General features: G+C 43.7%; 1 protein-coding gene across 3 annotated transcripts in view; it reads right to left on the reverse strand.

Annotated features, from left to right (window-relative positions):
• tulp4a (TUB like protein 4a) overlaps positions 1-24837 on the reverse strand; it is a 35337-nt gene that overhangs the window by 7260 nt on the left and 3240 nt on the right. For 2 of the 3 annotated variants that reach the window (XM_079754066.1, XM_079754065.1), the window contains 8 exons: positions 15885-16013; positions 15634-15795; positions 15095-15275; positions 5770-5877; positions 5249-5415; positions 3803-4027; positions 3205-3439; positions 309-332 (listed from right to left, as the gene is read on the reverse strand). In XM_079754066.1, coding sequence (XP_079610192.1) covers positions 309-332; positions 3205-3439; positions 3803-4027; positions 5249-5415; positions 5770-5877; positions 15095-15275; positions 15634-15795; positions 15885-16013 — 1231 coding nt within the window. The remainder of the gene's footprint in view (positions 1-308; positions 333-3204; positions 3440-3802; positions 4028-5248; positions 5416-5769; positions 5878-15094; positions 15276-15633; positions 15796-15884; positions 16014-24837) is intronic. The other variant, XM_079754067.1, reaches the window with a different exon arrangement.

Raw genomic sequence — 24837 nt, forward strand, 5'->3', positions numbered from 1 at the left:
ATCTTTTCACTCTCATTTAATATTCATCATTAGACATATATCGTGATGTATCGTCATAGGATTGTCTAACAATATATTGATTATTGCAGAATCGCAATATTATCGGCATCGCGGGCCATGTGTCGCGCATGGTATCGTTAAGTACCCTGTGATTCCCACCCCAATGAACATAATAGGGTGTGCTTTATATGGCACCAACATACAGATGTTGTTCTGATGCGTTGTGTAACCTATAAGACCTGGTGTTTACCAGAACCCCTGATGTGTTGTGTACTCAACAACAGTATGTGTATATAATTTCAACTCACTGGGGCTGAATGTAGAACTGCCAACTGAAAAAAAGTATATGACAAGTATATGTGACATGAGGGCTTAGATCATCTAACTAACTATTTTTCAAAGCAACGCTACAAACACCAATACAAAAGCATTAATACAGGTATATAGCAGATACATCCTCGCTTCCTCATCACCTAGATTGATCTCCTCAGAATATTTGTTTGTGAACAAGTAGGGAAAACAAACTAGAAAAAATTAGTTAGAAAGCTAGAGTCTTTGAGTCGTCATGCAGCCAGGGCACTACCCTCTGGTATGTAACCACATCCTCACATATCCACAACATATGCTATCAAATAAATGTAATTTAACTTTTCGTGTGTGTTTTTCTGTTTGTCTGTCTGACTGTCTGTGAGTGTGTCTGTAAGTCTGTGAGTGTGTCTGTCTGTCTGTGAGTGTGTCTGTCTATAAGTGTCTGTGTGTGTCAATGCTGCTCCAGATTAGGTCAAACTCATCTATTTGATGGCCATTATACATTGTAACTGGGCTGCAACCATTTCATGGCTTGCTTCATCTATTACTGGGCCAGAAGGGGAGCCGTTTGATTGATGAGGAACCCAGGAGCCATCGAGGGCCAATTAAGCTGTCTGTAATTAACACCAGTCCATTTCCGCCCCTCGTCTCTCAATGCCAACACCAGAAGTCTTGACCTTTAAAATTCTTCAACCAGCTGGGAAAAACTTGTCAGATTATGTCAAAGCAACAAAACGTACATCTTTCACCTGAAAAATACAAGCTACCTACCAACGTGTTCATGGTTTCACAGTTATTAGGGCAAAGCATACACTACAGGGGGGTCACTTAGAAATGTCCTTAATTTTTTTAAGCAAATCACTGTTTTTTTCAATGAAGATAACATTAAATTCAGCAGAAATACAGTCTAGAAATTGTTGATGCGGTAAATGACTATTAAAGCTGGAAATCGCAGATTTTTCATGGAATATCTACATAGGTGTACAGAGGTCCATTCCACCAACCATCACTCCTGTGTTCTAAGGGTACATTGTTTAGCTGATTGTGTTAAAAGGCTAATTGTTGTTTACAAAACCCTTACCCAATTATGTTAGCACAGCTGAAAACTGTCGAATAAAAGTGGTTAGTTGTTTTCATGGAATACATGAAATTGTCTGGGTGACCCCAAACTTTTGAACGGTAGTGTATATATGAAGGGTTTCAGAGGTGAGTACCTTGTGTACCTTAAAGCAAAATTCCGGTATTTTGAACATTGAGCCCCCTTTCTGGTTTGTCTAGGATGAAATTGAGTGTTTGACACGGAACTTCGACTATTTTGACTACCGGTCTCGGGTATTTGGCTCATTTCGAATCACCTCATTGCAATGTAGACCGGAAACGGAAAGGGGGGCTGGTTGTAGTCCTTTTGCTCGGTTCTCCATCTCAACAGTAGGGCTATAACATAACGAAAAGACTACAACCAGCCCGCCTTTCCGTTTCCGGTCAACGAGCAATGAGTCTTCCAACCGAAATCAATGGATTTACAAAATGCCAAATAATACACGACAGAAACTGTATTTCACTACGATACTTGACTTGGAACTTGGTTTTTTTCATGGTCGAATAATCAGTGGGTGGTATGAACGAATAATAGATTATTCGATGTGTGCCGACATTCACAAAGGCAGCCATGGATCATCGGCAAGAAATCACTTAATATCTTAAACGCAAAAAAACAACTACTGGCTAAGTAGTTCCAGTCAAATAGTCTGTTGTGAAAAATGCATTCAACTGTAATCAAAAAACACGGTTATATACTATAGACCGTATAGTATCTGTGGTATAAAGGCTGGGACGAATTTCAAATTATAAATATGTACAATGCATAACGTTGGCTCTCTAGCTCATAGCTGAACGGACTAGAATACTTCCTGTTGCCAAGTCGTAGCTAAGGTCTGTCCTATTTACTGGAGGCGTGAACGTTTCCATTGCATAAGAACCTTACGGGAAGCTAATGATAGAGTACTAAAGTGGGACGTCACGTCTCCATAGCAACCGATACTCGGTTCACACAAACCAAATGAACAAGGAAAATCCTATGCCACACAAACGTTTTATAGAAAACGATTTTTTTGCGAATTGATTTGCGAGTTCGCTTTTTTTTGCAAGTAATATTGAGAATAGATTGTCTTCATATAAAAATAAAAGTAACGTTGTCAAACTTTTCCTTTAAATATCCCAGGGGAATATATGAAAGCCTCGAAATGTTTCGATTGGTAGTGATTTTCACCTCTTGAAATTGATTTATTTTCATTTTGAAAGAAACAACACATGGCAGCTATGGAAAACCCCATCTCTTGTTTGGTTGTTTAGAACTGAAAATCCGGTTGCCAGGACAACGTGACGTTTTCACTTTATTACTCTATTGTTCCAGGTATTAATGAAACCCTCAGGCGTTACCAGGGAAACAAACTTATGGCTTGTGAAAAAATGTATATTTGAATGGGAAAAAATGTTAACGGTCCAAATGTTAAAAATCGATTTTGACCCTCGGAACGAATAATCAAATAATCAAATATTCTGACCCATCCCTACTTGGAACATCAACAAACACCACTAACCACTCAGTGAGTTGTACATTTCTGAACACTAATGTTTAGGGTTGTATTAAGGAAAGGTCTGTGAATGCCCGTAGCCAGCCATTGTGAAGCAGGCAGGGGCGATTCAAAATTAGCCAAATACCCGAGACAGGAACAATAGTCAACATTTCGGTGTCTCTATTTCATCCTAGACAAACCAGAAAGGGGGCTCAATGATCCAAATAGCGGAATTGTCCTTTAAGTTACTCTGTGTTGTGTGTTAGTTAAAGGTATCCATTGCAAAAAGCTGAGCACTCCAAGCCGCTGGGCGTCCTACCTGCTTTCCCGTCCGTCTTGGGGTCCATGATGACGAACTCGGGGCGCAGCTTGCTGATGCGCCGGCCCTTCAGGATGGGCACCAGGCCGCCCAGGTACTCCAGGTACAGCGTGTAGCAGGGCCCACCCACCTCGGGGTTGTCCTCTGTGCGCTTCATGGTACAGTGCAGCCGCTCGTTGCCGGCAGTGGGGTAGCTCACAAAGTCACGCATGTTGTTTGGGTCCGGGATTGGCGGCTGTGTGTATTAAACATAATAGTGATCATCTTTAATACCTCGATGCACACGGCCGGAGAGGAGACCGCACACAATGCTTTCACAAATGAATTCAATCCTTCTTTCTGTTTTGGATTTGTTTTTCCACCGTCAGAATCAAAACAGTGCTTTGGGAGGATATGATTCTCATTCATCAGTAATAAATGTATGAACTGGTTTCGCTTTGTTGTTCCTGTCCCCCTCCCACTCACCTTCAATTCACATCATCAATTTAATATGATATGCATGTATTTACCTGTATGTCATAAATATTTGGCCTGTTAAGCCCTTTGAGACGGTTATGGTGATTACTGGCTATACAAATGAGATTGAATTGAAATGAACCTTGATGGTGGGTGCGAAGGCGGCCGTGACATAGGAGCACAGGCGAGCGGGGATGACCAGCTTGGCGGCGTCCTTCTCCTCCCGGAGCGCCGAGGCGATACCCTGCTGGCACAGCAGCTGCAGGCCGGCCACGCGGTGCTCCACGCGCACCACGTACAGCGCTGGGCCGCACGCCAGGAACAGACGCGAGTCCCGGTGGCCCCAGCACAGTGTGGTGATGGGCCGCTGGGGGAGACAGAGGGGGGGACGAAGGGGGGGACAGAGGGGGAGACAGAGTGTGAGCGGGAGGGTCCTGACTCCCGGGGCTCACCGGGGGAGGCTAAACAGTGGACTGACAGCAAACCTCCTGCTTCCCATTTAGCAGACACATTGATCCACAGGGATGTACCGTAAACACTGTTGTTTTGATTTGAATATGAGGTCAGAATGAACATGAGGGGCATCTTGCTCCAGGAGGCCGACAGCTAGACTGCACACTAGGGCTTTTTCATTCATTTCAAATCTCCATAGCGATATATATCACGCTATGGGACATTTCATATCTCCATAACGATATTTATCACGTTATGGGTCATTTCATATCTCCATAGTGATATATATCCCGTTATGGGTCATTTCAAATCTCCATAACGATATATATCAGGTTATGGGTCATTTCAAATCGCAATAACTATACATCACAATATGGGTAATTTCATATCTCCATAACGATATATATCACTAAATACTACCTATTGTCTGTCAACTCACTGAAACAATCTCTCCCCAGAATAACCACAGGACTCATGACTACTTTTGACTAATTGACAAATGAAATACAGTTTTTCCTCACTCATTGTAGTAGGAAGTGACAAGCAGAACGGACAAATTAGCGGAGAAAAAAACTGACCCTAACCCTTGCTCGGACATCAGAATGAACAGCTTCTCAGACGGAGCTCCACACATCCACACACACACCGCAGCCTTATGAGAAGCCCAACCCTCTCTCGGGCGCCATCATCGAAATCAACCGATGTCCAGAAAGATCTTCACATATCGACGACTCTTTCAACTGCTTTGAAATTAGCTTTTCTTTTGTTCTGCCTCAAACTGCTGCAGACGTTCCGTTTCATGCTCCTCCATGTTTGTTTCTATATAAGTCGCGCACGTGTAGTGAACACTAGGCAGGGTCAGAATGACATTAAGTACTACCTTAAAGTAAAATAACAGTAGGAACGATAGAGGGGAAATATCTTTTTATGGACATTTTCTCTCGCCAGATATATATGGTCATATGGTCCAGCCCTTCTGCATACATGAGAGACTGAACAACAAACTTTAAGCTGGGATCAAGTTCCCGAAACACTGGGCCCTCCTGGATGACTCCCACTCCTCTGATACATCACATCAGGCTCCACCCGCCCATCGAACCATTCTGCCCCCAGAGGGCCAGCTGTTCTGGGTCACCTGGGCCGGCGTGTCCAGTGTGTAGATATGTTCCCCGCGGACGTTGTAGAACTTGACGATGGCGTTCCTGACCGGGTGCAGACCGGTGGGGTCGGGAGGAAGCACCCCCCTCTCCATCCCCGCCACGGCCAGGAGATCCCCCTGGGAGCACCACTGGATCATCACATCTGGAGGGAGGAGAAGGGCGTCAAGACACGTGGACTGGGGAACGTTCAATCACTGAGCACACGCTTTAGCCAAAACAGGAGCACTGCCCTCCCTACCAGGAGGGCATGAAGGGGGTAGGCCTCTTGCTTTACCATGCCTATCGATGGCTAAGGACATGGGAGTGAAAGAGCCTAGCACTACAGTGCCTGAAACTTGTTTAAAGCCATCTTCTCTGTCCTTTGCTACCAAACTCTTGTTCCTAAATTCCTGTGAGCTTAAAAAGTTGTGGAGCAGGTCTTGCAAGATTCATACAACACTCAATAACACATAACACACACACACACACACACACACACACACACACACACACACACCTTTGAGGCGGGTTCGGATGAGGGTTGGGGAGAGGTCATCATAGTTGTTCATCAGGCTGATGTCCCCCGAGGTGAAGCTGACCGTAAGCAGTGGTTTCATGTTATGCACTGAGGGAAAAAACGACATGTACTCATCAGCAGCAATATAGAGCCTTGTACATTCAGGTTGTCACAGTAGCACCTTACATTAGATTTACATTCAGCAGACAATTTCATCCAGAGCGACTTATCAGCCAGGCCAAGAACAATCAGAAATTAACAAATACAATTGGAGTGGCTACAAAACTCAAGTTTAAGTGCTGCGCAACCTAGTTTGAAATAACAAAAGAGTGCAGAATAGTCCATTTATTAGCTGTAGCTCAAACAGTTACAGTAGATGCATCACATTTGAAAGTGTTTTCTAAATACCACAACAATGACATCTCACAGATCTGTTCCACACACGTCATTGTAGATTTTCTGGCTTTTTTCCAAAACCCTTCACCTTCCTTGTGAACTGGCGAGGTTCAGGGCCAACAAAAGAGCATGGTGGTTAGAAGTCAATAATGATGGTCAAAAGTCCACCAAATTATGGCACTAAACAATAACCTGACTCCAAATTTGTGGTACAATAAGCTCCCACCTTAGCCACCTTAGCCACCTGCATCAGGAGAGCGGGGGGATCAATGTGCAGCTCAAACGTTGGCCATGAAAAAGAAGTGGATGAACAGCAGGCTCTGTGCATGCTGTACGAACAAATGGTTGTGTGACGTGGAGGGACATGGACACTTTGCATTGATCAAAAAGAAGAATACCCACTGACACACACCCATGCACTCACACTAACTCTCCGTTGTGTATGAATTGACATTCACAGCAGCGGTGCTATAAATATCTTTTCTTTAAAAATGTTACCTTTGTGATTTTTGTCCACAAAGATGAATCTGATCTCATTAAACCACCATAAACAGATAATCCAGCGGCCAAATTTTAGAACTAAAGATGGTGTTTACAATAAATGACTAAGAGAAGGTTTCTTAGGATGAAGGTAAATTGCCTTCAATCAGAACACATGTTCTTCAGCGCAATCTAGTTGCCATATGTGTATTTGCGAATGTTTGGCTTGGTGTCATTCGATTATATTTGCACTGAACTTTAAATAGAGGTCAAGTGTCAAAATGGTAAGATATCTACCTGTGTCACATAGTACGACAGTGATACCAAATGATAATGACCAACTGATAATTATTTCAGGTGGAAATGTAATCTTCCACTTATGCCGTAAAGTAGTATCCACATTGAATATTTCACTTGCACAACAATCTTTCTATTGGCACCAAGATGTAATATTATAGCCATAGCAGTTTGGAGAAATACTCTATTTACTTTAGGTACGTTTTCCCCTGGTATCGAAAATGGTATCGAATATCCATATTTTTCCAAGTATAGTATCGAAGTTAGAAAATCCAGTATCGTGACAACACTACTATATACGCAATTTTGATTATTCAGTTAGACCTACAAGAAACGTGAAAGGTAAAAAAAATACATATCTTTGCTACTACCTTGGACATTTAGCTATTTACATTTGTATAAAATCCAGATGAAAGCATGCAGGTCTACAAATAACTGGGTGAAGGCTTTAATAGGTTGGTGAGGTGGACTGAAATCACTTCATGGCACGAAGCGACCATTGGGTAAATAAGTAAACAAAGAGGAAGTTTGTTATTTTTTAAACACGTACATGTGTGGAAGCTAACATTCAGCTTCAGTCTGACCTAGGATGATTTTTCTGAGTTCCCCAAAATTAGGCCAGGTGCCTGGCAAAAAGAGGCCCGTTCACGATTTTTATTTGGGCAAGTCGAACATTACCTGTACTTACCAGCAGTGTTGGGCAAGTTACTTTAAATTAGTAACTTAGTTACAGTTACTAGTTACTTCTTTCAAAAGTAACTCAGTTACTTTAAGTTACTCGTTACTTTCAAAGTAACTAGTTACTAGGGAAAGTAAAAAAAAAATTCCTAAATTATCTTATTGTGTTAATGTGGCAAAGGACCTCTCTAACTGGATAGCTAGGGAGGCTGCCAGTCCTCTAGCTTGCTTACACATAAGTCCTATCCTACCACAAGCGCAATGCGCCACATAGTGACCTGAACGTGCCATAGCAGTGTAGTAGTGTGAGTGCAAATAAATGAAATATTTCCATTATTTCCAACTGTTTCCAACCCTCTACAAATGCACACAAATTATTTTGGGGTTGATGTGGCATAGTGTTCGACAAAACAACTGTAAAATTTGATCATTGTACCCAGTATCACTACGATGAAGCAGTGGATCAACAAAACACAACATACATACTGTATGTTGTGTTTTGTTGATCCACTGCTTCATCAAAACATACTGTTTTGAAACTTTTGATAGGCATATTTATCGTAGCCATTGAAACAGGTACAGAGTATAGTTTTGGCAGTGCAAAAATTAAACTTTGCCTCAGACCATTTAGCAACTGTAGGAATCAATAGTGCAAAACTGATACAATAGATGTTTTCAATGTAAACACAGTGAGGTTTATCCGTTCTTTGTAAGTTAACCTTAACTCAAAACAGCTAAACTCCACCAACTGGAGACCTCATCATCAATAATGATGGGCAAACTTAAAAGTATTTTCAGCCTCACAAAGAGAAACTAAATAAATAAAAAGTACTTTCAGCCTCACAAACATAGTTAATGTTTAACAAAAATAATATTTCCTCCACTCTGGCCGTTTAGACAAATAAAACAACTGATGAAATCAATAATGGTGGATAAATTGCTTTAGTAGTCTATGTTAGTATGTCTATGTCTATATCAGTCTTTGTCCATACATCTCCATCATTTGTTTAGCTGTGTCTGGGTTATAGACTGTGCAACAGGCTTTGTAAAATCAAGCTTTTGTTGTTTGGCTGGAGTGGCTTCTCCTTCAGCGTCGACGGGGCTGACGTTAGCAGCAGCATCACCTGTGTTACCTTCAGGGTCTTTTTCAACTAGCTTGGTAGATGCCTGTTGTTTCTGGAGATGTTTCATCAGATTAAAATTGCTAGTTTTTGATGTGGCTAGAGTTTTCGAACCTCCACAAAGATGACAGGTCACCAAAATATTCCTTATGTCTTTTACTGTCAGAAAGGAAAAATAATGTGCATATTTCCATGAGAAAAATACAACGCCTGGACCGTCGTCGACTGCCGCCATTGTTTTAATTCATTTACTTGCACGTCGCTGCGTCACGTGACTCACGTCCGCTTCACGTCCACCACGGAAACTGTAGTCCTAGGTTATGCACGTGAAGTAACGAGTAACGAGCCTGTTTACATCGCAGTAACGATAACGCGTTACTGATTTTGACAAAGTAATTAGTTACAGTGCTCGTTACCGCAAAAGTAACGTAGTTACTGTAACGCGTTACTTAATAACGCGTTAGTCCCAACACTGCTTACCAGATGGGCAAGTGCTTTTGAAACCTTAGTGTCAACCCCTTAATGCTGCAGGGATCTTCTTGGAGGGTTGTAAGTAATTATAGATAAATAAATAAGCACACATTTCCTGCTGGGTTGTCTGGTGAGGCTGTTGGTGGTTCACCAAGCAACGTCACTCCAGGGGAATTGGTGAAAGTGAACCCCCTGTTTTCACACTTTTTGGGCTGAGGAGTCTCTGAAGTATACAGGAGGTGTTATCCCCATGGTACCGGCTCACGCCAACCTTGTGATACTACTTTTTTAGCTAGTATGGGCGATACATGAAATTATGAAGTTTGCCAAACACTGTAGGGTTATACTATAAGTTTCCGGGAAGCTATGCACTCTCGTACACAGCAAACATCTGACAGAGCTCACCTCACACCCACCCACAAGGTGGCTGTGACATACCCTCTCTGCGTTGGCATCACATAGTTGTGGCATCAAAGGTCCTCTGAACAGGCCCTCTGCCGTCACTGAAGAAGGTCACAGCCAACCCCAGAGCAGAGTCAAACACTGGTGAGCTCTCGCAAACTGTTCGAATATAACACATTTTTTTTCTGCATTATTCCGCCATCATTTGAGTAGCCTCTTAAATCAAACACTAGATTGATAATCAATATAGACTGAAAGCAGAATAACTGAAATCTTGGTGAAATGGGCGTTTTACTTTCATCGCTTCATATTGGTTTGGACCAATCATGTTGCTGGATGCAGGGACCTCTAAGCACGTGATTGGCTAACAGCAAACATGGCAAGCAGTAGTAAACTATTCCTATTGGGAAGACACCCTTTAACATTTTGTCCGAACACCAATGTTCCGAGATAAATAGTCTGTACGGTTTCAAATCAACAGTGTCAACTGGTCCTAGAACACTAGGACACAGTTTTTCATTCAGTCATCTGCCTGCATTCGATTAGTTGTGCAAATAGTAGAACTGCTGAATACAAGACTATCATTTAAGTAACCGTGACAAAGTAGTATAGCTTAACATAAAAATCAAAGAAGAAGATAAAATAATAACAATTACATTTTGGATCTGTTTGATGCAAACTAGAGACGCTGGCCTTGTTCGTCGAAGTTCATGTGATTTTATTGATAACATTATAGAAAACACAATCAGCCATTGAGTACAGATATGTCCAGATCATTTTAAGCTACGAGGAAGTTGAAATGTTACTCATTGTGGTTTGGGGGGGGGAGGCTGGCTGAGGGCATGAGTGCTGTCGCCTACAGAGATCATCTCTGTTTATTTGAACGCAGGCTGAGCGTTGGAGGCAACTGGATTAGTTAATGTGTTACAGCTTTATTCGTGTTGCATCTAAGGCCATCAAAGCTGGTCTAGAAGGAGGGTGGCTTATGGGGCACAGTTAAACCATTTGCTTCACCCTCATGGACCTAGGGCGGTACCTAAACTGTGTACTTGCACAGGGTTTCTGAATGATCGGGCTTGGAACAAGACCCATCTTTCAAGCAAGAAGCAAGACTATAATGGGACAATTGTGCCAAGTGATGTAACCATGTGCCCAAGTTGGTATTACTTGGATGAGTTTGCTTGCTTTTGGTGTGAAGATATGCTAAAGCTTTTGTTTGGAGTGTCAAAATTGTTTTGCAAGATCTGTGATCAAAGCCAGATGGGAATAAACTTGAGGGTTTGGAAAGTGGGGCTTTTGGCAGGTAACAGTGGTTCCAACGATGCCAAACCAACCCCTCCGGCAGAAAGCCTGTTATGGGGCTGGATGGTCCTTGGGGCTGTTCCACTTCCAGAGCTGCTCTTTGGAACACAGCACAGACCCATACTACACTATTTTCACATTAAACAGATGTTGAGAATTCGCAAAGGTATCGACACGCCAGCCTTTTGTTCATATAGTGAACACCGCGATCCAAACAGCACACCACACAAGAAGCAAAAAGTACACACAGGACATGGATGAAGGACATTAAGAACTAGCCATGTTAGTTCCGATTCAGTCATACAGGGCTAGTATGGCGACACATTAGTGCCATAAAGCACTAATGTGATAAAACATGCATTCGGGCGTATTATATTATTTCACACACGTAGATATTAACTGCGAGCGTGCAAATTATCTCTGCGTGCGTGCGCACTCAGAGCGCTGCTCCCTGAGCGAGGAAAACAGCTCCTCGGGAGCATTACCTCATTGCAAGCGAGAGGGGGGAATACCTTCGGTGGCACAAAACAGCCTCTCGCGCCTAACAGCCTCTCGCAAATGATGTTCTGCTCTCTCGCTCGAATTTAATTTTGGCACTATGGGGGAGGGAACCAAAGCAGGGTGGGCTCTCCTGTGATTGGCCATTTCTGAAGCGCGATATTTGATTGACAGCCCTCCTCAGCCCTCCTCTCATTCATTCTGAATTGTACAGTCAATAGACCTCTGAAGAATAAGTCCCACCTCCGAGGCTCCGGTTCCATCGGTCAAACGTCTATGAGAAATAACATGGTGTTTTTGAATGATCGTAGGCCTACCTAACAAACTCTGTAGGTGGCGAAGAAGTAAAAGCTGCTCTCATTTTGAACTACAGACTTTTTCCATCTAGATTCCACTCCGGTTTTGGATTGTCGGTGCCGTTAAAGTAGTTAACTATTATAAAGAAGCATTAACGGCACCGACAATCTTCAGAATGAATGAGAGTAGGGCTGAGGAGGGCTGTATATTAAATATCGTTCTTCAGAAACGGTCAATCATAGGAGAGCCCGCCCTGCCTTGGTTTCCTCCCCCATAGTGCCAAAATTAAATTTGAGCGAGAGGGCAGAATATCAATCGCAAGAGGCTGTTAGGCACGAGAGGCTGTTTTGTGCGACCAAAGTTATTCCCCCTTCTCGCTTGCAACGAGGAAATGCTCTCGAGGAGCTGTTTTCCTCGCTCGGGGAGCAGCGCTCTGAGTGCGCACGAGCGCAGAGATAATTTGCGCGCTCGCAGTTAATATCTATGCGTGTGAAATTATTTAATACGCCCGAATGGATGTTTTTTCACATTAGTGCTTTATGGCACTAATGTGTCGCCATAGGCTAGTGGCTATCGTTTTTCCCCCGAGAGACCATCCAGACTGGGCCCTCGGCTGTCCCTAGGAGAACCGATGGACTGCAGGATATTGGATGTTAAGTATTGAATAATGTTAAGTATTTGCACTTAAAGAAACAAAAATAGCTGACTGCTATCCATCAGGAGTGCTTTTCACAGCCTCCGCACTGCCAACCAGCGACTGACGTTTTCAAGACATTTACTCCCTTACTCCTAGAGGCAACTACGCCTCCAACACACACACACACTTTATGCGTCACCCTATAGGCGAAGTGGTTCATTACCCAAATTACTTGATTGACACTGTGACAACATGGAATGAGATCGCATACAAAACGTTTCACACGTTAAGGGAGGTGTCCTCTATGTAGATGGATAGATTCTAGTTCCAGCTTCTTTCAGATGTAGACTCGTGGTTGAGAGAATAATGTTAGCTAATTAGCATATTTTGATAATCTTTTTTTTTTTGCGTTTTCCAAAAATGTTCACTGTACAGAGAAATCTATCGAGACAGACACTGACCCATAGTATCTGGATAGATGTTGCTATACAAGAGGCAGAAAGGATCAGATGTACACCAAGCCTGTACACCAAGTTTCAGAAACCTTTTACATTGACCACATTGTTTCTTGACTCCCAAGAGGGCATTTCCCATCCTTGCTAGGACGGGAAGGCTTGGGGCACCTTGGTTAAAGATGTTTTAATATGGTCTCAGCGGCCCCAGAGGGTGCCTGGACTGGGCCCCGCGGGTGACGCACACAGGTTATGAGTGGTCTCTCAACAAGACAGCTGTCCCCCTGCTTTGGCTGTGGTTACAGGGTCAGGGTCCAAGCCCGGCAGCCCTGCCAAGGCATCGAGTCAGCAGAGCCAGGGCTCCCTGTGGCACAGTCAGTCCAATGTTGCAGACATTAGTTTACAAGGTGCCCTCATGTTCAAGCGGCCGTCCCTCCCGCCCCTCTATCCCCACCGCTGAAAGGAACAGAGCAAGAGAGAAAGGTCACCAAACCACATCCTATGCTAGGACATTAGCAGCTTCCAAGTTAGCCTCACGATAATCAATTTTTGAGAGTAGAAATTCATTCATTAATTCATTAATTCCCTCCGAAGTTTCAACTATTAAAATATAATTCTGAATGTTGAACACCCTTTGCTGCTATATGCGATCTTTGATTGCATATTATATCGGAGCAATGGATGGAGACAGAAAGAAAGCAAGCAAGGGATTGGTTGAGGATGTTCTCCGGCATCTGATTCTATCTGCACTCTATAGCCTCACATTCTCACTGGCTAAAGCCCATGATGGGATGCCCTTCTCTTCTCCTGTCGCCGCTTATAACCCAGGTTTGGTGTGCCAAGTTGTCTTGCCTTGCACACCACCAAATATATAAACCAAACATGCTAATCAGCGGTATTGAACGTTGTGGTACATGTTGGTCATGACTGTATTGTTTATCTCCCTTTACGCTCCGTTCACAGGTAGATTGTGCTCCAGGTTAGTCAGCTCACTCAGAGTGAGCCGTATCTTCACCATAAGTTGCTCATTAGTTTGAGAAATACATACTGGAAAGGCAGTACACATAACCCCATCATTTCCCTTTTTAAATATAACTAATATAATGTTAACCCTGCTCTTGACCACCGCCCTGTTATGCTTGCTCTGTTAGACAGCTATAGTCTATCACTATTCGATCAGTATTAACAAATTGAAAGGTGAGCTTTAGAGCATCTTTGAGCATCTTTTGATGATCATGTGTTGATTTATAACTTTTTTTTTGTCAGATAGGTTCAAAGTTTCCCTATAACGTTAAAATCAGAGTCAATGCGCATTACCGTTTGTGACCCTTGACCAGTGCAGTTTTATTAATCTAACTACCGGTTAATTTCTCAGTAGCCACGCTCTCTTATTGATAGTAGTGCGGTTCAGTCAAGAACTGCACTACATTTACATTTAAATTTGACAGAGCATTTGAGAAACTAAAGCACAGCAGATCTTTTCTGCTGCGGTCTGAAACAAAGCTGCTAATGATTATTAAAGTGTCAGTGAACCCACGGTTTTAGCGAGCACTGTGAGATTGAATCTAAATGGTTTTAGGAAGGAGGTAGTGTTGTTAGCCAAGGCATTATGGTCATTGTGAATGAGCCATGTTATAATGAGCAATGTTGTATATGAAATGCGTCACACACCGTGGCATTATACTATAGGTGTCAGAGAAGCCCAAACCTCCCAACAGCAAAATATCGCTAAAGATGACCTCACCTTCAGTCACACACATTACCTTAAGTTATTTTAGATAGCCCTAACTATAAAGATAAATCATTAGTGAGGTGCACATACAGAGCCTGGGATGGGGAATGAATACGTCCACCATATGGGCTAATTCTTTACTCCCAAATATCTTTATCACCAACGCCCCCTAAAATCCAGTATAAGGTGAGCCCCCCTAGTCAAGATAGATAAAAAAATACATTAAAAAATTGAATTGCATAGAAATGCCGAAAGTGCTGAAAACAGGCTATAACTGAGGCACCCCTGGATGGGGGACGACCTCAAACCGGTGGTAAATGGACTGCATCTATACAGCGCTTTTCTAACCAGTGGCCACTCAAAGCACTTTACAATATGGGCTAACATTCACCCAAATACAGACGGCAGAGGATGAGGTGTCTTGCTCAGGGACACCTCAACACTCATCTAGGAGGAACCAGGTATCAAACCAGCGACCTTCCGGTTACGTCCTGAGCCACATACCGCCCCCTATTGACAGCAGAGCTGTAGGAGCAGAGGCCAGGAGCCACAGCAGACGTACCTTTGGGCGGGGGGTAGTCGTCCGAGTCTGTGTCGCTCTCGCTGTGGTCCTCTACCAGGAAGTTGGGGTAGTTCCAGGACATGCACACGATGCCGTCAGACTCGTGCAGAAGGATATGTGCCAGCATTCGGCCGTGGCAGTCCATCACGATCACCTGTCCATCCGCTGTGCCAAACAACACCTGGAAAGGGAGGGCAACGCCGTATTAATACGCTGATTTTACAAGATCAGAGAGTGGCAGAAACACAAGATCAACAAAACAAAACTAAACCAACTCCACGCGTTCCACATCGGCCCCACCAAATAAACCGTTCAGGCGACTGGGGAAAAACAAACAAGGAAGGGAAAGATTGGGATCTGTAATATCTGATTACAGATAAAGCTGTGATCTCCAGACAGAGCCGACAGCATCGCAGCACCAAAGGGAAAACCTTTCAACGGCCCAAAGAAACACCAATAGAAGAACCCAGACACACCGAGATTTTGAGAGAGAGACCAAGCCCACCTAGGGAAGGAAAGGTTGACGGAGTGCGTGTTACCTGCTGGTCATCTGGGGTCCAAATGCCACAGGTGATCTGGCTCTCCAGGTTGATTTCGGAGGACCAGTGCCTCTGGCCGCTGACCGAGCCCACCAGGACAAAACCATCTCGGTAGGAGATCAGCGCCTGGGCGCCATCGTGGGACCAGGTGAAGTCGCTCACCTGCGGACCACCAGAAAACCCTCAAAGTTAGAACCAAACGTGTTGTTATATTGGGATCCTGCACCGTCTCCAGGCTCCGCACGTCTCACCTGAGCTCCACGGTCGTTGACCAGCTCCACAGACCAGCGGCCCTCGTACTGGATCCACACGAAGATGCCCCCGTCCGTGTCACAGGTGGCCAGCTTCTGGAAGGGCTCATTCCAGCGCACCAGAACCACCTGCAGCCACCACAAACACAGGAGCATGGAGAGATCAGGATCTCCATCGTCTGTTATCTGGTGTGAGAATACAATATCAAATCTATCGAATCCTATACCCTCTGTTTAGGGAAGGTGCACACTCTATTCATACTTTGCAGGTGACGTCATGAGGACTGGCTGGCGGGTAAGAACAACGTTCTCTAGCAACTTAGTAACCTAATCAAGGATCTGCCAGGACGTCGCCAGTTTTACCATACGAAACGAAAATTAGTATTTTAAGGTGAAAACGATATGACAGATAGTTGCTGTGCGATTGGATGTACTAACCGCCGAGGACTGAAGCCGGGGTTATGTTTTTACCCAATCCAAAAAGGAGAAAAACTGTATTATTGTCTATAAGATTAGAATTTGCCGTAAGTAATATATATTGTTTAATTACACATTATAATTAAGATTATTTCAAAATGAAAATAACCCTCCCTCTGCCTTCATGGGGATTGCCAGTGTTGCCAGATTGGGCGGGAAATCTGGCCCAATCTGGCAACACTGGCGGAGGCGTCACTAACGCCTCGTGCCCACTGCACCGTCCGCCAACGAATGGGGGAGCTTTCCAGGGTCGTCAGAGCCAGAGTAGTGTCACAGTGCTTAAATTTGCATTCGCGATCTGATTGGATGACGGATCCGTCGCTGACGAAAAAGTTGAACATTTTTCAACTTTTTGACGGAGCCGACGGTTCCAACGGAACGGACGGATCCACAATGCATTGCGCGTCCGTCCCCATTCAAAGTCAATGGGGATCCGTCAACGGACGGATGCAGTGGGCACGAGGCGTAAACGATCCTTAGCAGTTTTATTTCAGAGTGCAGCAAAAAGCTCTGCTGCGCCGGAACTTCAGAAATGCTTGAGAAAATGTAACTTGTTTGGATGCTACCGCATTACTTGGCCAATAAAAGAGCTACTTTAAAGTTATTTGATTCAGAAAAAAGCTATTTGTTGATCGTTTTACGGATAGCTAGATAGTCACTCACCTTTGCTTTGATTATGAAGACATTCTTGTTTTTCACCTCCCATAAGATAACATTGTTAACCCATCCACTCTTGAAAAAAAGTTTGCTATACGTACTTTTGTAGGCTTTCATTTTTTGTGCAGTATAAGGTGACAGATTCTCTATAAAATGAATGTAAATATCTCCAAGTCTGGTCGAGACGTTGCCAACTTCAAAGCAATGAACACATCAGCGGGTGCTGTGTATGGATCACAAGTTCCGAGTATGTTTATCTTTTCTTGATATCTAATTTGAACATTTATGGTCTAAATAGTTGACTAATTGTAGTAGGCCTATTGGAAATCTGCAAGGCTGCAATTCCCCTGGCTGGCTGCTTTTCGTCGCCATTTTGTCGGCGTTTGTGGCCCCCCAGGTAGCCATGGTAGTCACGTGACTGCAAAGTATGAATTGTGCATAATAGAGTGGCGACTGAAGGGGGTCAGAATGTCAACATGTAAACATCTCACGCTTAGAATATGAAATGCTGCTTTTCTGATACTTACGCTCTTGTGATCTAAATTAAGATTAAGAATTAAGATCTAAAAATTATCTTAATTGACTAGCCTAATTTTCAATGATGCGAAAGAGATGCTTCTGATATAATAGAACACGTCTGGTTTATGAAGATAATATTGAATGACTTCAACCATGCAATGAGACAGCGGATCAGTTTTGGAACAGTGTGGACCCCGAAAACATTGAGGGAACCTTGACCCATTCAAATAAATTCCTTCATAATACATCCTCTGGTCGTCACTATGGTACTCAGAGCAAACTGTCTCTTCCTCTGATAAGGATCCCAGAATGCTGCTGCACACCCACGTAGCCACACTGCCTTTCTTCGCCGAAGAAACAAGAGAAAATGGAACAGAAAAAACATGTTTCTTAAGCTGGTTCATTTTGAATATGTGTGGCATTAAAGGGAAGCAGTAGCTTATTGTATAGGGGGAAGGGGAAAGTGTAAGACACAAAGAGAAAGAAGAGGTAGAGAAGAAGGTAAAATAATCAATTAAGGAATGGAGATCGAGGGCGTGTGGCAGCAGAAACCTGAATGAAAAGAATTTTGCTTTCTTCTTCAGAATTTGATCCTGAACAACTTTTGTATTGGACTCAAGATCATAGGAGTCCATCTTGATGTTGATATAAGCATTTAAGTCATTAAGTGTTTTAAACCACACCCTTTTCAGAAGTCAATGGCTCCTGGGTGCTTTCATCTTTATTGTACAGACGTCCCTTTATGTCAAATTGAAGACAATGATCCATAGATGATATGGGCTAAAGGATTTTTGTCAAAAAACCTGGGACCCTTGGGGAATTTCGTAACAAAATTCAAGATGGCCGTTAATCTATCCAAAGAGAGTTATAAGTTCTTGAGGCAGATTTGTTCACCATGAGGATATGCATGTGTGAACATAGTTTCATGGCTGTAAGTCAAAGGGGTCACGAGATAAGCTTATTCAAAGTTAGCATTTTTGGACTATTGCTATAGCTCCACCTTTGGGCCATCAGTGTAATATTTCTCTCTTTTAATCTTGAGTCATCTTCTACAGCTGTCGAAAGTTTCATAAAAAACATGCGAGCGGTTTAGGCTGTGTATGTCAAACGTGGCGGAATAATAATAACACTAACGATTACAAAAGGTTGCCTCGCAATTTGTACTTGACACCCTAATAATAATAATAATAACTAGAAAATGCATTTCCTGCAGAAAATGCGGTGAGTGCTGTAGTGCAAAGTGAGGTTGAAAATATTTTTTAATAAAGCCACATAGATTAAGACATAAAGAAACGTTAAATGGCTTAAATCAAGTGAAGGGATGAACAAAAGTTCAAAAGGCTAAATGGAGTAAACAATGTATACATGCACACCATTTAAGAAAATGCAAATGGTTGGAAACATATAAAGTGACAGCTGAATGAAAAGCGCAAAGCATTGCTAAAAATGCAGAAATGTATTGAACTGAAGAATCTGAAAGGTCAAATGTATTGCCCTGCACTGCTGGGGTGTGTGTGTGTGTGTGTGTGTGTGTGTGTGTGTGTGTGTGTGTGTGTGTGTGTGTGTGTGTGTGTGTGTGTCTTTAAGAGAATAGCGAGCCGGTGCATGATTAAAAGTAGTCAGATAGAGAGGGAAAAACAGCCCAATCTGGCAACACTGCCTGAACGTCCTCCAAACGTAGCACAATCTGTGGAGAAAAACTGTCCAATGTGGCAACACTGCTGAACGTCCTCACGCTCCAGCGTCAACGTTAATCAATGAGACCAACTGAAAACGAAGCCGGTATGAAACTAAAACTGTGATTCTGAATGAAGTTTAAATTATATCGAAATTCCGATATTTTTGAAGATACAAGTGTGTTAAATGGTTTGAACGAAGGTTCAAACCATCAACTGGGTGTTTCACATAGGGGTTGTAATAATCATAAATGTAGCAGAAAAAATAATGTGCTCGACAACCCTTTATTGTTGTAAATCAATTCTATTAGATCAAACAAATTCAACAATACACAGTAAAAAAGGCCATAATGGGACACCTTTAATACTTTTTGCTACCGTCACGTATATGAGCATTATAGTGGGCGATGTTGTGTATGAAATTCTCGCGTTGTACTATGAGTGTGCGTGAATCCTGACCCTCAGACGCGGGTATTAACCCATTTGTGCCGGCTGCTGCGCGGCGCAACATTGTATCTAGTAGATACAATGTTGCGCCGCGCAGCAGCCGGCACAAATGGGTTAAATAAACCTTTACTCAGACGGAGCTTCACTATCCACACACACCGTGGTGTTACACTTTAAGTGTCCACAAAGCCCAACTTCCGCAGTCCAACACTGCCCAGACAAAGCTCCGCACATCCACACAAACGGCACCGCCACCGGTACCCCTTTGCTCGTGACGTCAGGGTGCCCCTAATAGGTAGTCTGACGTCAGTAAAGAACGCCCCCTGCGTTCAGCAGAGTGAACCTAGAGGACACATCGTGTTTTGGGGAGAATGGCAAAAACCTAGGATTTTACCCCCTTTCCCTCTAAATTGGGGACATATTTCAGTGACAGTGATAAAAGGGCATAGATTACCACGTTCACGATTTATAAGACAAATGACCAAGTTCTTTCAGGGTTCAGCAACGAGCAGAGTTCGAATGTAGATTAACATTTCCATAAGTCTCAAGGTTATGTGTAGGAAGGTGTCTTTTTTTAACTGAAGGAATGAAGCATCAGCATGCGCCCACATCATGAGAGGGGTTGGGCTGAAGAGAAACCATGGCAGATTTACATCTGCACAGACAATATGAACATTAAAGGTTGTATCAGCAATTCTAGGCCGAAATATAAACAATCACATTCATCTGATCTTTCCTCACGATCCGCTAGCTGCTCGCCCTATAAGCAGGCCGTCAAAAACCTGCGTCTCTGTAGGCAGCCTATGCTCCGGGATCGTACACAAAAACAAATGGTACTACCAACCATTTAAAACCAAAATAAATAGTATTCCAACCAATCACCGACAAGGAGTGGGTGTTGTGGGGTTTTGCGCTGCGTTCATGATAGTTTTTACTAGATGCACGAAACATCTTCCAGTGACCACCGTGACTTAGATGGACGGACTTTCAGGCTGGCCTGAGGACAATACATGAGGCAACACATCATCAAACCTTCCTCAACACTGTGAAAAAGGCCAGCCCTGCCTTGCTCGATCATCTGCATTTTTAATTCCTTCGCCATGTTGCTCACACATCCATTGATGTCGTGAGGGCCGTTCTCTTCTCCAACACACTTTCTGTCCTGTATGTCTGTGCTATGAATCAGCCTGTTCCCGGAGGAACACACACACACACACACACACACAGGGTGTGCAATGCTTGCGCTAAGTGCTGGATTCCCAATAGATCAGTGTTTAAATGTTGGGAGAAACAAACACACCCTTTTTCTCCGTTTTCCTTAGCAACGAGTCCCTCCCACATTGTGTATCGAAGCCCTTGTCTAGCGTCAACCTAACCGGAACAGATTGTAAAAGAGATGTAAATTGTAAAAGAGAAAGATTGTGAGAAAAATTGTATCCACCGTCAAGACATTTTCTTCGATGATTTTAGGAAGATGATATTTATATTTGATGACTATGGAAAATCTCTGGTTTGTACCAATACCTGCCCATGTGCCTAACACAGCAGGTGGATCAATGTTTTGAAAGTGCACGGTCCAAACAGACAACCGCACAATGCAGATGATGACTACATCACCAACAAAGACGCCTTCTCCAGCATGCATCAAGCAGGTATATTATAGGGTAAATGTCATGGGGATTTTCCCATCCAATTAACCAAACACATGAGGAGTATTGGTTTGTTCGCAGCGTTGTTTGATCACATGTGCCCTAGTGCCCCTCCCAGGACCGAGAGGTGGAACAATGTGTGGGCCACATGGCGGTAGGAGCTGGGGAGGGATTAGCTGGTCGGATCAGGTGGGCCCAGTCGGACAGCCGAGTATCACCATGACTATATGACTATATTAATATAGTCATAAAAATATAGAGTGCCCATCGCTCCCCGAGCAAAGATCATGGAAAAAAGACACTCTTAAGGTACAAGCACAAAGGGCTTTATGATGATTTAATGAGGACTTTGTTGACCTGGTTGTTGTTGTTGCGGCTGTTGTCACCCTTGTTGTTTTGCCCTCAAGGCCCCAACAAGGCCATAGAAACCGAGGTACGTTTGCCCATAAACTGTGCAACCTCCACCGGGGCTGGCCGAAGGGACGATATTTGTTTGACACACTGCCGTCCTCCATCTGATGCTGACCCCAGCAGCTTTCAGTAGGAGGACTCAATGAAACCTAAGGACAGACAGCTGCGGGCCACCATGGCATCAGCCACGGAGCGGGAGAGCAGAGCACATTTAGAGGACTGTTGACATGGCGATCAACATGTTGGGTTTCGCCTTCCAGGAAACAATCTGCAACGTTTACAAGGCAGTATGACACAGGTCACAGAGTTCAACCTGTTGGGTTCCTCTGCATTTCAACACCTCCCCGCCCTACACTCCTTGAGGGTACTGATGGAATATTAAATCAGACAATAACTCAATTCGAGAAAATCCAGACCAAAAGTGGCAGAGAGGACAGCACAGCGGTATGGAGCGCCATGGTGATCTGCAGCCAGGAAACGGGTTGGTTGGAGGGCTGGGGGTATGGGGGTGACGGGTCCTTTTGAGGAAGCAGTGTCTGGCAAGGAGGCGAGGCCTTATGAGATGATGTGTCCTTATCCAGGGTCTCGTTTTTTCACCAAGAGTGCAGCTACCATGACAAATTGTGGACACAGGCAACTGGACTGGTAGCTGGACTTCCTAATACATGGATCAGCATTGCAACACACAGGACCGCCACTTCAGTATGGCACAAAATCATTCAAGGGTGCATCAGGCGACACTCTGAATTTAGCACGCATTGGCATTCATGACGGCTGGACAATATCAAATGACGAAAATGTTTTTTATTGTGAGGATAATCCATATGGAATTAAGAGGGAGGGCAGCAGCTAGGAGCCAGTCCAACAACTACTTCTCTCTCTGTGGATACAGATCGTGAAATTACACCTGAGCAGAGCGCCTCGTGTTATGCAACATGGCCACTCGCCGCGAACGGATCAGCTGGTTAAATCCTTTACTACTGAGCACACCGGTGGAGCGTGGGAGGGCGGCCTAATGCGACACGGGGTCATGCTCTCCTGATGCTAGAGGAGAGAAGGCTATGAGGTCGGCGCCCGGGAGGAAACAGGGCTGAGTGTATCATGAGTTGAGTTGATCAGTTTGACCAGGCTCTGCACGGCAGACAGCTGTAGCCAAAAATATAAATACCGATATTAGGGTTGGGACATAATATCAAAACAGCAATATATCGTCGTCGTGCGATACAAGAATCGATACACTGGCGCTAAACCTTATTTGTAAGACTACAAAGAAAGTGACACAAATGCACCTGGGCCAAACGGAACATGCCATCCATTAGCGGGGCTCTACCTGGACAATGGGCAGCGCCTTGCTAATGGCGCCCTGCGAGGCGCTGCGTGCTGCAGGTCCAGTTCTCCAGCCATCCCGTGCAGGCTCCTTACTTCTCTCCCACCAGAGATACGATACACTGAATTATTCATCAGGCCGCACCAGGAAGAAACTTTTTTTAAATGCAAAGGAACGTCACAGACAAACGTCAGGGACCTTTAAATACATTTACAAAAGGTGGTCACCCTTTCACACACACAGTCACTGACCCTTTAAATGCTACTCCTACAAATGTTTAATGTACCGTGATATGGTTGTCTGGCTATTTTGCGTTATTAAAATAACACATTTATTTCATCAATTGAACCACTTTAGAAATCGATAAAAGAGGTTGATAAAACTAGATTGTGCGGCAGTGGTCTCCGCCCGCTATGTTTACAGGCAGTGAAAGATGAGCACTACTAATTCTGTCCTTTCTTTTTTTCCTCTTTAATATTATTTTGGAAACCTAACGAATATCCAAAGCTTTAAATTATTTATTCGGGCCAGCCCTAGACATTTCATTGGGTGCCGCATCTCAGGGACTGTGTAAGGCAGTAGGGTCTGTCCTAAACAAGGTGCAGAGTGGTTACATCATCCCATCCATGAAACAACGGGGTGAGGAGACAAAACAATATGATGTAAACAGGCCACCTGGGCTCATCGCTCTCCATTGGGTACGTCTCCTAAGACACTACCTACCAGCCTCTACGGTAACACAAAGCATAGGAGAGAAATACATGCTCATTATTACTCTTGATTTTGGCTCATTCCCATACTAAGTGCCACATTAATTCTGGTTGATTATGCAGAATTTCAGATGTCGATGTTCAATGGTTGCCATCAGTACGTCATTTATATTGTTGTGATCTATAGTAATATCGTCAGCACAAATTAATTTGGTTTTGCCTTGCGAATGAGTAGTTTCACCAAAAGAAAAACACACATCCCCACAATAAACGTAACATTTAACACACGTGTGCTGTGCAAGTTTGTTCTTGAGCAAGAGCCTATAAAGAGAGCAATGGCACTCAGACACACAAACAATAACATGATTCTGCTGAAGCCTTTAAACTGCTTTTTCGTATTTATAGCAGCGAATCTAAAAAGCCTTTTTCCCTGGAGAATGCCAGCTTAACGCTCTACTTTCTTACATGCTGCACTGGAGAGAGAGAAAGAGAGTGATAAAAGCACAACAGTGCATTCAGCCAGTAAACTGGCTGAAGGATGTCACAGCTTCACTTTGCAGCTCAAAGATGACGATGGAACTTTGCGCAACGTTCCCCCGTCGTCAGAGAGACACTGACACACTCAGACCAGTCTGAGGTGTCGATAAAACGGCCAGACAAGATCTTCACCGATACAGGATTCAGAGTCCCGGGTTATAAAAATAATAAATGAAAAACAGGGAGATCAGTACAGGTGACGAGGCACACACACACACACACACACACGCACACACACAGGCCACACACGCTCCGAAAGTAGGACATTGAGTTTGTAGCCTCACCCGCCACCTTTGGTGTGTTTTCAACAAAACACTGCGACTTCTGTTGCATACTAGTTGTTCTGCGTCGTGCGTCCTACACACATACCCAGACTTAAAGTTTACGGAGTATCTCCAGTATGTGCAAACATGTCTGATCCATCTCATCTCCTGTTGCATGTGTCTAAGGGACACTCCTGATCATCTCAACTCCTGATCACCTCCGGACCGGATTCTCTGGAGTTTACCCGGAGATCATGTGTGAAAGGACACACACACACAC

Source organism: Pollachius pollachius (assembly GCF_949987615.1).
Source record: "Pollachius pollachius genome assembly, chromosome: 16".
Taxonomy (NCBI): Eukaryota; Metazoa; Chordata; class Actinopteri; order Gadiformes; family Gadidae; genus Pollachius; species Pollachius pollachius.